We start from the raw sequence: 17,583 nt of genomic DNA, 5'->3' as shown, positions 1-17,583 counted from the left end.
ATGGTTGTGGGCAGCCCCAGGTTTTGCAATGGTGCCTGATGCCTGAAATGGCAAGTCTTACCATTGATTTTTTATAATGTATGAGAAGAAAAAGAAAGGTCTTAGAAATTTTAATTTTATAGACCTAAAACATTTTTTTTAATTTCATTAGGAAGTGTTTTCAACCTTATGTTTTTATTAATATTTAACTAATCATTTCAATCCAGCAGCGCTCTATCAATCGTAGTTGCCCAAATCAGCTGAACCACACCTGAATCACTGTCGCCGTAGTATAACACATCGCCCATCAGCTGATCTGGGCCAATCCCTTCTTCTTCATGGATTTTCTCCATGCTATTGTAGAAGCTAAAGTGTGGAACATTCTCTATATATTTTCTCTCTTTTGCAAAGCTCCCTAGTCTTTTCCGATTCATTACCCATCATTCCAAATCGTTGTACGTCCTGCTAAGATCTGCCATAAAAGGGTAAATTTTATTGCTATGTTATTTGGGTTAGCAGCGTATTCTAACACAACAAGCTTGTGTTTAGCCATTCGAGGAGCTTCATCGAATTCCTCTATGCTGTGAACTTGCTGCACTCTCTCATCACTTGGAGCTTTCTTTGTCCCAGGAGCAGCTGTAGCCTTGGTAATGAAGCGGGAGGTTTTGCTTGTTTCCAGTCGTGTTGGAAAAGGTCTAGGCCTAGTAACAAAGGATGATGGAAAGGAACCATGAGAGGAAAGAGAGCTGATTTTTGGGATGATGTAAAGATCAGAAGAAGGTCAGGAGGTGGCAAAGTTAAGAAATTTGTTGTGATTGTAGCCATTAGAGTGAGGTAATTGAGAAAGAATTAACTATTTGGAGTTCCTTCTAGGGGCACCTGAGGAACATAAATAAAAACGGAGGATGAAATCAAAATTCTCATTGAACAAAAATTGCAACCTCTCGTTTTGGTTACTTTTCGTTCGTGTTGTCCACATATTTCAGTCTTTTTCCTTTCTGCATTATCATTGGTCATGATATTTGAGCACTTTGGATGGTAGATTTTTCCGCTTATACATCACTTCGCTTGATATCCCGTGTTCTTTTGTTCGTTAAAAACAAGTAGACCGGTGAAGATTGAGAATTGAGATATCCAAGTCCGCTGGACTGAGATCAATTGGGCTTGTATAAAGTGAACACTTGGGCCTGGTTTTCAGTTTTTACTTCCAATTTGGTGGCAAAGCCGCGACCAAGGGTCTGAAGGTAAGTTTCAGTTTCATAGGGAATAATTGCAGCCTCCTGTAGAGCTTTGCCTGATAGCATTATAAAATTTTCATTTAAGTAGTAAGAAATTTTCTGCTTTGAAAATGGAAAAAGGAAAATGACATCATAACGGGCTTTTTAACAATCCCATTCCTGATCTACTAATTTCCAACACTCTCTCCTTCGGCTTTGTTTCGTATCAAAATGTTTAAGGGCCACAGAGACCAAATACTGATAATTCAGTGTGGTATTAAGAATACGACATAAGGAGAGGAAGCGTTGAAAGATCCGACGTAATTGTGGCCCACATCCTCTTATACGTAGTCCAATAAACCACATCAAATGTGACAAAACGCACAAAAAGCCGAAGATGCACGCCCAAGAGGACTTGCCAGTCGTCGCCACCTTAGCTGCGATGCAAAAGTTCCTATCCTTCCATGTGCGCCCTCTCTCCACTGCCTATCAGACCATTTCCTCACTTCCATCGGCTTCGGATTTCACTTTTCAAAATCAGATTTTTACTCTCTACTGCAACGAATTAAAAAATTTTCACCCTCTTTCAGATTGTACATAGGCAACCCAGTTCTTAGTCTTAATGTCAACTTAGATCTACACTGTTAATTTTTTCACTACTTGAGTGAAATGAAAAAACCAAGGAGAAGATTTTATTCTCTGGTTAAATTTAACAAAGGGAAGTGTTTGTTTCCTTTGTTTATTTGGGATGTGGTTTCACCATCGTTGACAGCTTAGGAAAGCTGTTTTTGTGTTCCCACATCGAAGTCACAGCCCACCATCACAAACATCCACTTGAATTCAACAAAAAATTAACTCGTTTCGTTCCTTTCCTTGTCACCAACATTTTATAAATTAAAAACCAAGATCAACAACTGGAATTTAAATAAAACTAAAAAAAAAGGAAATACATGATCTCCATTAATTAAAGTAGGAAAAAAATAAACCTAGGAAATTAAATTAGAAAAAAAAAGAGGCTAAAGTAACAAGAGGAGGAACAAAATCCTGCAACAAGTTACCTCAACAAAATGGCTAAGATTTTGAAGGATGGACCTCGGGTTTTCTGAGGAGAATCATGTGCATCGGAGAAAAAATTCCTGAATCCCCACCTCTGGTCAAATAATCAGCGGTCTTGAACAGCATCTCGTGAACATCAACGGTTCCTTTAGGAGCTATCCCTATGGCAGCCAGCACAGTGACGAGAAGGTGGTTCCTCCAGTAGGCGATTCTCCCCATCTTAAGCCTCGTCCACCAGGGTAGAGCCGGTGGCTTGGCTAGATCCTTCTCCTTGACAACCTCGAAGCCTACCTTTTTAGCAGTCTCCGCAATGTCCAAGTAGCTCCTCAGTCCAGGCAAAGCATCACCTCTTTCAATACCTTGAATGACCTCCACGTGTTCAGGGTTATCTGCTCTGTATTTGTCAGTTGTGACCCACTCGTAAGACACGTAGAGAGATCCGGGTTTCAGCACTCGGAAAACCTCGGCGTAAACCTGTTCCAGTTTCGGCGCGTGGCATGTTGCCTCTATCGAGTACGCGCCGTCGAAGCTGTTATCTTGAAATGGCATCTCCAGGAAGTTCCCGCAAACAACTTCGCAAAGCGAATCTAGCCCAGCTTTCTTGTTGTGAAGCCGGGCACGGTTCACTTGGTAGTCGTTGATCGTGATGCCCACGACTTTGGCTCGCGAGTGAGCCGCGATGGCACGCATGGGTCCACCAACGCCACACCCGACGTCAAGGATTCGATCTCCGGGCTTGACTTCAATGAGATCAACGGCCATCTCTTCGTGGAGGCGCGTTGCGTCCCGGTGGGATTTCCCTGGGATGGAAGGAGAGAAGTGGAAGGATTGGCCCCACCCCCATTCGTAAATATCGGTGACTAGGTTGTAAAAAGTATCGACAAAGTCTGGGACTTTGTCGGCAGTTTCGATCTCCTTTGGGCGGCGGAAGAAAGACCAATATTGCTTGTAGTTGTCTTGTACTTTTTCAGCGGAGATGGAACCACCAGAGAGATGGACGGCTCGCTTTCCCTTTTGCTCGGCTGGGCCTAAAAGGCAGACGAACCAGTAAAGACCGCAGATTAGAAGAGCCCCAGTACAGAAGAGAGCAAGAGAATCCATCAGAAAAGAAAAGGAGAAAGAGCGATTCAGATTGAGCGAGTGACAGTGGCAAAGCACAAGTACAATACTCACCCACCTCCACTAAAAATGAAAGAGAAAAATATCGTGACATGCGCAAGCGTATTTAGCGCTAAAGTGGACGCGCTACGCGCGTGCTGAGAAATTGTAGAACATAGATGATGAAACAAAAGAAAGAAAACAAAATTACTGATGTAGGTCTATATTTACTGTTTTACCCCCTTTTGTTTTGTATGTATTCATATTCGTATTAAGAAACTGTATTTTGCAACGATTTAAAAAAAATAAAAATATATTTTATACGTAATAAGGAGTATGATTTCGTTAAATGAATGTATCAAATAGGATCATATTAGTAATAATTTTTTGTATTAATAATGTAGAGACATTTACAATAAGAATATCTTAACGAATAATTATATAAGATTTTCTTAAAAAATAAAATAAACAACAAAATTTCAGCATTTTGAAATGTGTATATATTTTGATATTTTTCCTCGTATTGTAGATTTTTTTCTCAAATTTATATATATATATATGTTAAAAACATACAAGTAAAATAAAATTCACGTATTTTTAATTGAAGTTGGATAAGCATGTAGAACGCATTTGGCAATTAATGGAACTTTTACCTGCTTAACAAAATTTGCGGAATTTTGTTTTATAAAATTTTAAAGGAAGTTTGAATCAATTTTCCTTTTTATTAAAAGAAATATTATACATATTATTCTATTAATAACATTTAAAGAAATAGATTTATAATTTTATTAAATTTAATAAAAATAGTGCATTAAATGTAACAACATTTTCTACAATATTATTTTACCTAATTTTTTTCCAAGTATCTCTCTTATTCCGAGTCAATAATACTTCATCAAGGAGAAAAAAGGCATTGAATTTTGATCAAACATGGAAATTTCAAACACCATTAACGCCTTAATATCCGATTCTTCTAGATTTTTACAATTTTTGGTAAAAAAAAAAAATTAAATACTTAGAATGATAAACTTAGCCTGTTAAAAAGTGAAAATTGAATGTGGAAAAATATCTCCCTGGACCATTTAAAGAAGAAAGCGAAACCTGGGTGGTGAAACAAAACACAATGTCCATGACTTCGTGTCATGTTGTCTTGGCATTGGGTCATGGTACTTTGGACAAGTGAACCCCCCCAAAAAAAAAAATACTACTATTACTCCAAACTAAATGAAAAAGAAAGTATGAATTTATTTATTTTCTACTATTACCTAAAATAAAAGTGAACATATATAAAACATTTTCTATTAACTTTAATTTATATTGAATTTTTTATACCAATAAAACAGATGACGTGGCAATCTAGCATTGGATAAGAGATATCTGGTCAGAAATTTTCTCCATGTTTGACTGGATGGCCCTTGATCTTTTGGATTGAAAAAGATAATACCAGCTGGTCGGCCTTCTAAAAAAAAGAAAAAGCTAAAGTTTTAATTACATTTATTATGATTTACATCTGATCAAGGTTATACTCTCGAAATAGTAGTAATAATTACAGTTGTCATGAGCAGAATTGGCAGTGACCGATCACTCCGCCTTATACGCGATCTCGAATATATGAATAGTTAGACATATAATTACGTATTTTTCTGAAATTTAAAACTAAAAAATCCCTGATATTTTTCTCTGACGCACTGATTTTAATAGAGTAAATGCGCCTTTATTTTTAATTTCAAAAAGAATCTTCAATTTTAATTTTATTGTTTGTCACGTACTCTCACAACATGTTCCACAATATTTAAATTTTTATTGGGGTAAAATATATGAAAAGACATTTAATTTTGAATAATCTTTTACTTTAATCATTTAATTATAAAAATATTTTTTAATTAAATATTTTTTTCAACTTTCATATATTAAAATTAAAATAAATTTTAATTGTATTTTTGTCCTGTCGATTTGTAGTCTTAATATGCTACAAGAGAAAACGGTCAACGCACGCGACAACGGCCAACTGGAAAAAAATTTTATTTGAATAATATTTTTCTGAGTTACCGACTTAACTTCAATAAAACTAGTTACATCTTTTTCATAGAAAACCCTGTTGAGTCATAAATATCCATCCAAGCTTTTGCCTGGCCTAATATTGTTGAAGTTGCTTTAATTGCAAACTAGAATCTGGTGAAGCATTAAAAGCTCCCTGGGTTTGGATTTTGGTCGCATTGTTTTCTGGTGAATTAATTTCGGCTGGAGGATCTCTTGCATACGGTTCACCTGCTTGTTTTCGGGATTGCATCATTCACTTTGACTGTCATGAATTTAATTGGGAAATGGTAACTGATGGTGAGTGAAATTTACTTAAATACATACATTTTAAAGATGTAAGTTATTTTTCTTAAAATATATTTACTTTTTTAATATATTTTTCCATCACTGTTTATATATGTTTAATAACTCTTACACAGCTTTGTTTTATTTAGTTTTACACTTATTTTATGAGTTATGACAAATTTAATTGATCTATATATTTAATAAAATTTAATATCTGTATTTTTATTTATTTTTAAATTATGATTTTTTTTAATAAAAATGGTATTACTACTAATTTGAAACCCATTGGAATTGTTTACCGTCATTGGTTTCACACTTTTAATCCCTCCACTCTATATCATTCAAATAGCATGTGCTACCAGCTGCAGCAACAACTCTGGATCAGCCTGAAACTCTGAACCACGTTTAAAAAAAAAAAAAAAACCCAACTACTATGAAAATTGTAGATTTGTTTTTAATAAAATTTCCAAATTTGAACGTGAAAGAGATTTAAATGGAAAAAAAAAAAATACACAACAAAAGAGGAGTTTCAACCGTTCAAGTTGTGGGGAGATCAGAGTTGCCTGTCAATTGTCATATGCTGAAACAGAGGACAAAAGCTGGATGGACATAGGGACTGAGACAAAAGCACATCAAGGGTGAAAAAAAAAATCTAAAAATTTGAAAATCTTTTGAAATGGTGGAGTTTAATTTGGTTTGAATCAATTTTTTTAATTTAATTTGAATTAAATTTAAATATTAAAAATATATATTAAATTAAAATTAAAATTTGAATTAAAAATAAAAAAAATTAAATTAAATCAAATTATATATATTTAAAATTTTTTATAAAATAAAAAATAATTTTATATTAAAATTTATTTAAATTATTTAAATTTTATATTAAAATAATATATATAAATTTTAAAAATTAAAAGTATATAAACTAAATTAATCAAATTTAATGTAATTTTAATTCGATTAAAATCAAATAAAATTCATCTTCAAAATGAAATTAAAATTTAAAATTTTTTAATATTATATAATATTAAAAAAAATCATACCAAATTCAATTCAATCGTTATGACCCGGAAGCACGTAACCTGGCATCGGAAGGAAGGAGCGCTAATCTAAAGCGTTTGTAGATGAGGCAAGTTGTGTGGGGCGTAGGAAGAAAAATCACGTGGAAGCTTCTTTTAAAAGTATGCAGGTTGCACTTTTATCAGACATTTACTTTTCGCTGAGAATATTTAAAAAAAAAAAAAAAAAAAGGAAAGAGAAAAGCATTGCCCAAGAGATATTTTTCGCCATTGGATCTGTGAATATCTCTCACCGCTTTTTCAGTTTTTCTTTCCCCTTTGGTTTTTTAAATTTGAAAAGGACCGAACACCACCATCTCCTCTTTTGGATATCAGCCTTCTCCTTCCCCTTTTCTTTTGATTTTCGCATTTTTAATTCATTAATGTTAGTTGAGTCAAGAGTGTTTTAACTTCTAATTTCTTTTCTTTTTTTGGTTTTAATACTCGATAAATACACTACTAACAATTCACAAGTTGTTACTACATTTTTAATAAGACATCAATTTATCATTATATTTATGTGAGTGATTTAAATTTATCATTAATTTTTTAATTGATGTAATTCTATCACTATACTTTAAATTTTAAAACAAATTTACTATCATATGTCAAATTTAATAATAAGTAAAAATATCCAATAAAATTTTTATTATGAACGGTTTTACAATTTAAAAAAATAAAATGATATGATATAAGGAAAATAATTAGAAAGCTAAAATTTAATTTTTATTTAATTTTTTATTTCATTATGATATTTTTCTTATAAATAATATCAAATCATATTTTTTAGTTGGTTATGTCTTCTTTTTAATCTCGTGACTGTTAAATTTTCTTTATATAAAAAGCTGTAATATAAGAATAGATTAAGAAATTATAAATATTATATTAAAATTTAAATTTATTAAATGAAATTTATTAAAAATACATCATAAATTAATTAGATTAAACCTTGAATTTTACTCTCAATTTAAAAAAAAAATGAATCATCAACATTTTGATGCTGCGCATAATGCGGAGGAGAACAATGATATCCGCGGATTTGATGGTTTTAATTTAAAATAAAAATAATTAAGATAATAAAGTATGATTCCCTGCATGTGGACTGTAGCAAATCCTAAATATTTATCTTTATATCATAATTAAGATCATAATGCTATTAAACTTTTACAAATTTTGAACGGAATCCAGGCTCTATAGATACAAAACTGAGCAGTGGGCAAGACTACCACAAAACTCATTTTTTCGAAGATTAACCCTTTTAGTGGACCTAATAGTCTTCCCCTCAACCTCAAGTGTGTAGCCCTTTCTCCAAGCTGACAGAACCGGAAGTTCTCTGAGATGATGAACAGCCCAAACTAGGTTTTAAACTTAAGGAGAACGTGTCTTACGTGGCAATCATTGCACACGGCAAAGGGCTTTGAGTATTTGATCCGTTATGTAGTTAGTCATAGTCCATGAAATTTTCTGAAGGTAACCAGAATCACTCATTCAATTTTGGATGCTCATGGGAGTACAAATGAATGAATATTTTTCTTAAACCTTTTCTTCCCTCAAACACAATAATCACTCAACTCCACGCTGGGCCAAACTTTTGACAATCTTAGGCCCACAAATATTAGGTTCCCGGTACCCATGGTAATCATTAATGGGGTTCTGAAGACCATCAGAATTCAGCGATCTTGCCAGGAAAGACCAAAACTCAGGAGTTGGGTTACATTCAGTTTGGAGGTCCGTAACTTTGTGTAAGTTGGTCCAAACTCGTGGTACTCTTTAGTTGCATGTTGGCTCATTAAAATAGAACAGGTACTATGTAAGCTCAAAGGTTGATATTTTTGCTAGGAACTGAAACTCACAAATTTCAAAACCATGAAACTGAACTTCTATCTTACTACTGTTTGAAAAGCTAGATAATCCTGATTAGTTCAGCATTTTGTAGATAGCCTTATAATCGTTGTTTTTTGGCTTCCGATTGTATGTGCTGCCAACGCAATTTTATTTAGGAACTACCTAAGGAAAGTGTGTCTAATAATCCAGAGAATAAGTTCGTTGTGGCAGAGCTGGGGTTTAAAACGACGTTTTAGACCATTGTAACAAACGCAGCATTAGTAAAGATTTTGTTTTGGTAATAATCCAAATGAATGAGGCCTAACTCAAGCTTTTACGCTTGGAAACCTAATCACACGGTGCACGCTTCCAAACGGGTTATTATTTGAAGTTTTTTTTTAACCCTTAGAAGGTATTGTAATCTACGTATTCTTCTACCTTAGTTTTTAGCTTCTTTCTCCACTTTTCGGCTGTTAAAAGAAAACAGGAAAAAGAAAAAGGAAAAAGAAGCGTGGCTAAAGCAACAACCTGTGATATTGTCTCTTTGATATGGCATCAAGAAGACCAATCAATTTACACTAGACCCCAGCCGCCTGACATCGAGTTTGTTCTGATTTGTCTGTCATTCTCCTACAATTAGCCAAATGGATATGCCAGAGTTGTATAAAACGGCAAAGTTTACACTTAATACTTATTCTTTAAATTAACGTCCTTGATCACTTTCTTGCTTTGAAAGTGTTTGCTTTTAGATTGATAGAGCTAGCTTTAGTTTTATCCTATAGGTGTTTCTCTCATTAGATTTAGTTTGAGAGACAAGTGGAGAGAGAGAGAGAGAGAGAGAGAGAGAGAGAGAGAGAGAGAGAAATGGAGAAGCTGCCAGGGCTGAGCCACCTGTTCATGACAATCTTCCTCCACAACTTCGCCACATGCATGGTGACTCCGGCCATCACAGATGTTACAATGGCCGCGCTCTGTCCTGGAAGAGAGGAGTGCTCTCTCGCCATTTACCTCTCTGGATTACAACATGCGGTAATCCCATTTTTAAGTTTTACTTCTTCTTGCATATATTATATACGTTCATACTTCTCTCTGCCAATCAATGAAGCTGCACTGTTATACATCACCAAAAATGTTAAGGCGCAAGTAGGGTTTGTGATAGTTAATTTAGTTGCATTGCAGTTTATCATAGTAAGCTAAAGGGTGTCCTTAATTGGACACAGTTCAAGGTTTTGGTTAATGTTAATTGGAAATATCGAGATTGAAAATTACAATTTAACAAACTGTTAACCGCTAGGGAGCAGAAACTTCATCTTTGGAACATATGACAGTCGCAAAAAGTTAAACTCTGTTTGTCTTACCAACGAAATTTCCCTTCAATTTCAAGGATACGCTTTTTGACCTTTTTGCCATGTTGGCTCAACCTGAAGTATATGTGGACCAATACCCAAGCACCATCCACCTCGTATTTACTTTCCACTCATTTCCTTTGGTCGGAAATTTCACTTAAATAGACTAAACCCTTTAGCTTTTTGTAGCAACATTATACCTCGAACATTAGTTGCTTTATTGCAAACTTTGTTTTTTTTTTTTTAAATATTGATGTTAATAAATTTTAGGTACGTTAACTGTTTTTTAGGCTTGAATAAAATCTTTCTTCAAATCATAGGGCCTATGTTTTCTATTACGCATGTTTACTAAATAGTACAATTGGAGTTTATCCAATTTAAATGCAAAAAAGATAAATGAATAATTGAGTAACTCACAACTGACAAGCAATGTGTCTTTTATCATTCGTCCTTTTAAGTGTTGCCAGAAGGATAATTGAAGTAATTGAAAATATTGACATTGATGAAAATTGTCACCTGCCTATAGAAAAGGAAAAGGAAAAGAAAAAAAGTATGGATAAAGAGCTCAATCAAATGTTTACTGGGCCAAAGGCTTGTTTTTTAGTCAGTTGATTTGTGTTTCGCCGGCGTTCAAGGCCTGCCGCTTAGCCGTGATTCTTAATTTCCTCCCAAGTGCTGTCCCTCTATAATTATTACAGGAGTTAAATTGACGTGCACCAATGGCCGCTTACTTTAATTGCGAGAGTGCCAAATGAGGTGTAAAATATCTCCGAATTCCAAAATACTCTCTTTGCCTGCTTTAAGCTTTTCTCGTACCTCCAGGGAGGACGCTTTTTCTTCTGAGCTCCCTTTTCTTTTTGTCTTGCTTAGAAGCTTGAGCCTTGAGAGACAGAGAGAAGTGAGAAATGGAAAAGTTACCGGCTTTGAACCATCTTTGTTTCATATTCTTCCTCTATAATGTCGCAACGTTCATGACGATTCCAGCCACGATAGATGTTACCATGTCTGCTCTTTTTCCTGGAAGAGTTGAATGCTCACTGGCAATTTATCTCAAAGCAATTTAACGAGCGGTACTCTTCCCTGTCATTCTGTTTTCTTGAAACTAATTGCATTTATGTTAGTATAACACCCATATCTTTTAACTGATTCCTACTCAACGTTAGCATCTTCTGCATTCTAAAATCAAAATCCAAGCGTCCTAAACAATACCTTTCTTTCCATCTTCCGGGGTCAAGTTTGTTTATTTGGTTGTAGTTTTTAAGGATATAAAAGTAACAAAGGTTCAGAAGGGACAAAGTTGCAGGTTCCTAGCTTGTGAGTTGTGACTCTGGACCGGCATAGAGACAAAAAAGAAACTTCCCCTCGGTTCCAGGGAAGGACATTTCCTGCACTTCCAGACAAAGTAAAGAGTGACTGAGAGGACCCACACTCACATCTTATTAGTGTCAGTTGATGCATTCTCTCTTCTTTCTTTTTCGGGATCTTCTTTTATGAACCGGCAGTACTTTTCCTTTAGGAAATTGCATATGCCACTCGTCCTTTCATTGGGGTTACCATACACTTGTCTTCAACAATAATTCTCTGCTTTTGGGTTAACAAAAGCAGCGTTATGATCCATTCATTTTTCACCTTTTATTTGATTGTTCTGATATTTGAACTAACAATCGTGCAAATTTATTGCTAGTGTTTACATTTAAATAGATACTCTGTTTTTTATTGGATAGTTGAAATTTTAATATGTTACATAAGCATTATAGGAGGTATAGGCCTTACCATATTGTAAATAAAGGAACATACGATTTTTATGCAGACCATTGGGCTGGGATCCCTTGTGATGATGCCTCTGGTTGGTAATCTCTCCGACAAGTATGGAAGGAAGGCTTTGCTTATGGTCCCCATGACTCTCACCATCATTCCTTTAGGTATGCGTAGCTATACCTGATAATTAGCTGAAATATTGACTACAATGTCGTCCATAATCTCCATCAATCAATCATATATATAGTCATAAAAAGGTTGATTTATATATTTTTTAGTAAAAATGTAATTTTTGGATAATATATAGTATTATATTAAGCAGAATATGTGCATCAATGACCACTCCAAAAGGAATATGCAACCAAAAGTAAATGGGTTCTTTTTTACTTGGAGCAAAGCTATCAAGGGCAGATTGTGGGAGAAGCTACTCATCATAATGACTACCCAAATTTCACTACTGAAAATGACAAGGCAATGTGGCATTTATTCGGAACTTAAAACTATAGAAAAGCTTCAAATGACCTACTTGCCTTTTATTTGAAATAACATCTATTAAACAAAAAAGGAAACGTGGAGAAGTGGCAATAAAGCATTAGCAACCCTTTTTTTTTCTCTTCTCTTGGTCGAAAGTGAATACCTGGATAATATCATAAATCAAAAATCATAATTGAATAATGAATACATTAACTCTATGATCAAAGTTATACTAGTTGAAAAGGTTTTGTTTGTACTTCACCATCGGTAGCATGTCGGGGCCCAAAACATGGTGCAGGGTCTTTTCGTAGTAGGCTCCAAACGAAGCTTTATTTCATGGTGTCGCAAAATTGCAATTGTTCAAGAGTGACTAGTTGAGTTTGGATCAGTATTGAAAAGTGACGGCAAAAATTTCACTTGAAAATGACGTATTCTTCTTTTTGGCAGCTATATTGGCTTACAGCAGAACGAGGAGCTTCTTTTATGCCTACTACGTTCTCAAGATTCTCACTGCCATGTTTTGTGAAGGAAGCGTCCACTGCCTATCCCTCGCTTACGTGGTAAACCTCTCTTTCACTGAATGGGGCCTGCTAAAGTTGCCATTAAGCTCGATAGTCTATCCATGTAGTGCGGGCTGTGGGCTAGTATGGGTATTTCTTATCCAAGGATAATAGACATCGGCTTGCACTTTGGGCCCATTTTATTGATCACTTCCACACACTCAGATGATCTCTTTTGCCCATTTGTCTTAAAGATAACGGCCGTTTCACAATTCCCTCCATGACATTTAATGATCACAGTGTTTGAAATTTGACAATGCTGTTTTACAGGCAGACAATGTTCCGGAAGGGCGAAAAGCATCAGTTTTTGGGATCCTATCTGGCATTGGATCTTGTGCCTTTGTCTGCGGAACTCTGTCCACCCGTTTTCTCTCTAATGCCTCCACTTTCCAGGTTTCTCTCTTTCTCCGTTTCCTAATGAAAATTCTTTCCTATGAACCGAATTTAATTATCTGCTTTACTAGGTTGCGGCAGCAATGGCCACGCTGTCAGCGGTTTACATGAGGATTTTCCTCCCGGATTCGATCATAAATGACAATCTTTCTACTCCAATTATCTCGGGAGGGAAACTTGATGGTATTGTTAATCCGGATGAGTCAGGCAAGAAAATACAGATGTTTAAAACTATGCCTTCAATAGAGGATATGCTTGCCTTGTTGAAGAGCAGGTATCTAAACTTTCCTTCAACATATAGTGCCTTCAAGTGTTTTTTAATTGATAAAAAGTTTTAGGTCTCATCAAGCCTTATACTTCATGCTTTTGCTGTTGATTCTTTTTTAGTGAGTACCTAATGTTCTTAAATGAATGGAAACAATCTACAGCTTGACGTTTTCGCAAGCAGCAATTGTTTCATTTTTCAGCAATCTTGCTGATGTGGGCCTCCATGCTTCATTATTGGTACCTCTCTAATCCCCAATGAATTGGATAAAACTCTTTGGTTCTCCTTGTACAATTACATGTGGCTGTAAATTTGGATTCAAAAGTTGTCATTTACAAATCTATATATCAATCCGTTTGTGTCAATTTTCCTTTTTTTTTTTTCGGGTTAATAAGTTTTGATAGTCATTTTCATGAACTTGACCAATGTTGCCATTTAAACTTTTATAATCTTAATAAACGGGAAAACAAAATTTTGTGCTTGCAATAGGTTTTGATGTATATCATAAATAATTTATATAAGTGAAGCATTCGACTCCATCTAAGAAGATGAATCGTTGAACTTTCCTGTGCAGTACTATTTAAAGGCCAGGTTTCACTTCAACAAAGATCAGTTTGCTGACTTAATGGTCATTACTGGAGTTGCAGGGACAATATCCCAGGCATGACATTTTTGTTCTGTTTTTAGTCATTTGCATTCTTCTTTCATTTATTTTCAATTTTCCTGTTGATCTGAATTGAAAGCCATCTTGCAGCTGCTTCTTATGCCCATACTAGTTCCTGTTTTCGGGGAGGAGAGATTGCTGTCAATAGGGCTTTTCTTTAACTGTGCACATGTAAGCTACATGTTCCATTGATATTTGACAGAATTTCGTTGACCATATGTTTACTGTGAAATGATCCTGTGCGTAAATTGTTGTTATTGTAATGTGTTCTAATTCTTTCTTTAATAATTTATGGGCTGGAATGCAGATGATCTTCTATAGCATTGCTTGGTCCTTCTGGGTAATTATTTCAACTTAATTGACATTCAAAAATTTATTTTCCTTCAATTAATAAGATTAACAGTCCTTTTGCCTTCAACTAGCTTCAGTTATATCTTACTATGGCCAATACCCTTGTAAAATGGCAGGTATCTTATGCAGCAGCTGTGTTCGCCTTATTCTATGTTTTTTCACAGCCATGCGTAAGATTTGTTACTTCCTTTAAAGTTACAAAATCTTCAACATATCTTCTAGCATGTTTTGCGACCCATTTTTATTTTAAAATGTGCAGATACGGAGCATCGTATCTAAACAAGTTGGGCCCTGTGAGCAGGTATTATTTGGTAGATAAGCTTCTTTTTGGCAGCATTTTAGCATCAGTCTTATGAAGATAAATCATGTTTTCATTCAATAAGTAGAAGCTTTTTCCTTTACCATGGTGTAATTGAAATGGAGCTTATAAATAAATTCCAGACAAATTGTACTCTATTAGGCACATCAAACATAAGTCCTAGAAACTTTACCTGAGAATATAATGGCAAATCCCAGAAACAGAAAGGAAGTCGATTTAACTAACTTTGATCATCAAAAAATTTGATCTGAATATGCCAAGTATGTATCTTTTTCAGCTGATAGTTCCCTTCTTAATTAAGAATTATCCACATATTTTTACTAGTTCCTTTGGTTCTGTTGCTGTGTTAAAACAAACTAGTAGATACCTATTTCCTTTTGACCCTTTTTCAGGGGAAGGCTCAAGGGTTCATTTCAGGCATAGGTTCCTTTGCCAATGTTGCTTCTCCCTTGGTTTTCTCTCCTCTAACAGGTTAATTAATTAAAACTCAATTCACTTGATCCTTAAGCTCATTCTGGATTGACACTGACATAGTTAAACTCATTCTTCCAGCTTTGTTCCTGTCAGAAAGAGCACCATTTTATTTCCCTGGTTTCAGTATTATGTGTGTTGGTTTTGCCTCGGTAAGAGCATTACTGCATCAGAGCACAACGGTGTATTGAACTTGCAAATTTGGGTTTCTTGCTTTTGCATGTGGGTACAGTTACTAATAGAGAATTTTTATGTAGATGATAGCCTTTGTCCAGAGTCTGATGATGAGAGCCATTTCTCCAATTTCAAGTCAAAGAGTTGGCAACTGCAACCACATGGAAGCCTAGCAAGGAATGTGTGTTCCAAACCCTGAATCATTTCTTACTGGACCTTGTTATTATTTTCGAAACTCTTTCAACAGTACGTATATATTAATTAGTAGTAACCGCTAGAAATGTTTCAGTAGAATTTCTTAAGTTGAAATGGTCCTTTATAGCTATGCAAGCTGAAGCTTTCCAACCATTTCAATTGGTATTATATAGATATGGAGCTTGCTCGATCGTTGCTGCAGAAAGGAGCCTGCTCATAGTACTAATGTTTTATATCATTCAAAGCGAGAACATCCCTTGAACTTTGTATAATAATTAGGATTAAGTAGTAGCTAGAGAGAGACAACCAGGTTGGCTTGGCATGAAATGAAATGAAGCTTTCTTGCAGAAGAAATGCAAGAACTGGGGTCATAAGCAAATATAAGGATATTTTTGTGGATTTTTTTCACATTCATCACAAAAAGTGTGAAAACTTGATGAAAATGGGTAAGTAAAGCTTCACTCCATACTCCATACGCCGACCAAAAAAAAAAAATGCTTCACTCCTTGGGTAGTCATGGATTTGGTGGCATTAATTGTAATTTGTTCTCAACCGTCGGCTCTGACGGTGCCACCACGTGGCTGACAACTATGAAATTGTTGAAGCCCATCCTTTCCATCAGTTCAGTTTATCCCTCAACGCCACACATTTGTGAAACAGGTAGCTTGACCATAACTCACATCTTTAAGCATAATTTCTTCAAATATGCTTCCATAAATGGTGCTCTCTTTGCTTCTTCCAACTTAATTTTGATTGAATTTGATCTGATTATGGAACTTCCCCTTTTGTTTTTCTTGCTAGAATTGTAAAGATAGGCCATTTTGGAACCTTGACTTGCAAAGCTAGTTTCTTGAGTATCAGAGAAACCAACAAGAACTTGACATTAATGATAGCCACGTGTATCTTAACACAAATTTTTTTTTCTGCATAAATTAAATGAAAAACATCATTAACGTACCATAGCAGAACAAATCCGTAAAGTTCTCGTTTTCTGTTCCTTGTCAGAGCCTTCGATCATCGCCGTTGGGTTTGGCGTAGAAAACAAACAGAATTCAGCTGTTATGAAACTAACGCCTAAGTTTGTTTTTTCTCGGGTTATAGCCAATGCGAAGAAACAACAAAATTAACCACAAAAAAAATAAAATAAAATAAAATAAAAAACCTGACTCTTCTTTTCACCTATGCCTACCTACCTTTCACGTTGTTATTTATCAACTTAATTTTCAAGTTTCCTTTCGAATAATTATTACCTCGATTTGGCGTTTGTTAATGTTTATGCATACATGCACCGCACCAGCATGCTTGCTAATAAAATAGGCTTAAACTTTAATGATTTTTTCATAGTTATTGTTGGGAAGGGGATTGAAACTGTTAACGGATAAGCATGAAGTGCCTAGCCAAAGAATTTACTCCACAGGCCATAGTCTGGTTTTCTGATGCAATTATAATTCTCCCTCTTAATATTGGAGAAGTGACATTGATCAGATTGATCAATGAACATGCAGGTTTATGGGTACAGAATGTCGCTGTGCGTTGAACACATGGAATAGGTGGACGATTTGTTTAAGAAACCTGAAAGTTTGGATTGCGTCAAGAGTGTGAACATTATTGCTGAGGAAAACTGGAAAGGTACACGGACGAGGCTTCTACAAATTTACAGGGGCACCTGCTCAAATACACCATTGAGATAGATAGCAGTGGCAAAGTAGGCCCCTCGCCTGGACAGGCGACCTTTCCGGATGTTGGTGGCAAGGTCCTAGGATATCGAACAATGGTTCCTGATGCTCTTACTACATAGGCTTCAATATTTTTCGGTTGTCCATATCACCGTAAGAACTCAATTCGACACTGAAGAAGGGGAGACAAGTCTGGGGCAAGTCTAGTTCTTCCTGCCAACATAGTGCAGATTACAAAGGCATCTCTGGGTTAACATTCGAATGGCTTGTAATTTCTTTCCTATGGTCTATTTAACAAAGCATTAGGCATTGCAATCAGATAACCTGTACTATTTGGCTTAAATTTTTTCAATTCTTCCACCTCAAGTTGCAGCAGGAAG

General features: G+C 35.2%; 2 protein-coding genes and 1 pseudogene across 5 annotated transcripts; 1 reads left to right on the top strand and 2 right to left on the bottom strand.

Moving 5' to 3' along the window:
• Positions 1-50: 50 nt before the first annotated feature.
• LOC111301699 (thioredoxin-like protein CDSP32, chloroplastic pseudogene) lies at positions 51-879 on the bottom strand (annotated as a pseudogene).
• A 1,168-nt stretch (positions 880-2,047) lies between these two features.
• On the bottom strand, positions 2,048-3,528 carry LOC111301314 (24-methylenesterol C-methyltransferase 2). The gene has a single exon (XM_022896934.2). It carries the CDS (start codon positions 3,351-3,353, stop codon positions 2,268-2,270), a length of 1,086 nt encoding a protein of 361 aa, XP_022752669.2. The 5' UTR covers positions 3,354-3,528; the 3' UTR covers positions 2,048-2,267.
• A 5,717-nt stretch (positions 3,529-9,245) lies between these two features.
• On the top strand, positions 9,246-16,546 carry LOC111300548 (uncharacterized). 4 transcript variants are annotated; one of them, XM_022896190.2, is made up of 15 exons: positions 9,246-9,586; positions 11,714-11,825; positions 12,583-12,695; positions 12,966-13,088; positions 13,160-13,362; positions 13,517-13,592; positions 13,928-14,014; positions 14,108-14,188; positions 14,325-14,357; positions 14,485-14,538; positions 14,628-14,669; positions 15,080-15,158; positions 15,240-15,310; positions 15,416-15,513; positions 15,701-16,546. In XM_022896190.2, the coding sequence occupies exons 1-14, from the start codon at positions 9,422-9,424 to the stop codon at positions 15,503-15,505; spliced, it is 1,329 nt and encodes a 442-aa protein (XP_022751925.1). In that variant the 5' UTR covers positions 9,246-9,421; the 3' UTR covers positions 15,506-15,513; positions 15,701-16,546. The 4 variants fall into 4 exon arrangements, 3 of the variants coding, with proteins under 3 accessions (XP_022751925.1, XP_022751915.1, XP_089614177.1); XR_002691442.2 differs by having other exon boundaries at positions 9,250-9,586; positions 15,416-15,578; positions 15,701-16,538; XM_022896180.2 differs by having other exon boundaries at positions 9,251-9,586; positions 15,416-16,469.
• Positions 16,547-17,583: the final 1,037 nt, after the last annotated feature.

This window comes from Durio zibethinus, chromosome 3 (assembly GCF_047325235.1).
Source record: "Durio zibethinus cultivar Kanyao isolate XHJ-2024 chromosome 3, ASM4732523v1, whole genome shotgun sequence".
In the NCBI taxonomy this organism is placed as follows: Eukaryota; Viridiplantae; Streptophyta; class Magnoliopsida; order Malvales; family Malvaceae; genus Durio; species Durio zibethinus.
This window is presented reverse-complemented; position numbering and strand designations above follow the sequence as displayed.

Coding starts and splice junctions, on each gene's coding strand:
- LOC111300548 (XM_022896190.2), top strand. CDS start 9,422: ATGGAGAAGCTGCCAGGGCTGAGCCACCTGTTCATGACAATCTTCCTC. Junction 13,089..13,159: donor CTAATGCCTCCACTTTCCAG/GTTTCTCTCTTT, acceptor CTGCTTTACTAG/GTTGCGGCAGCAATGGCCAC. Junction 15,159..15,239: donor GGTTTTCTCTCCTCTAACAG/GTTAATTAATTA, acceptor TCATTCTTCCAG/CTTTGTTCCTGTCAGAAAGA.
- LOC111301314 (XM_022896934.2), bottom strand. CDS start 3,353: ATGGATTCTCTTGCTCTCTTCTGTACTGGGGCTCTTCTAATCTGCGGT.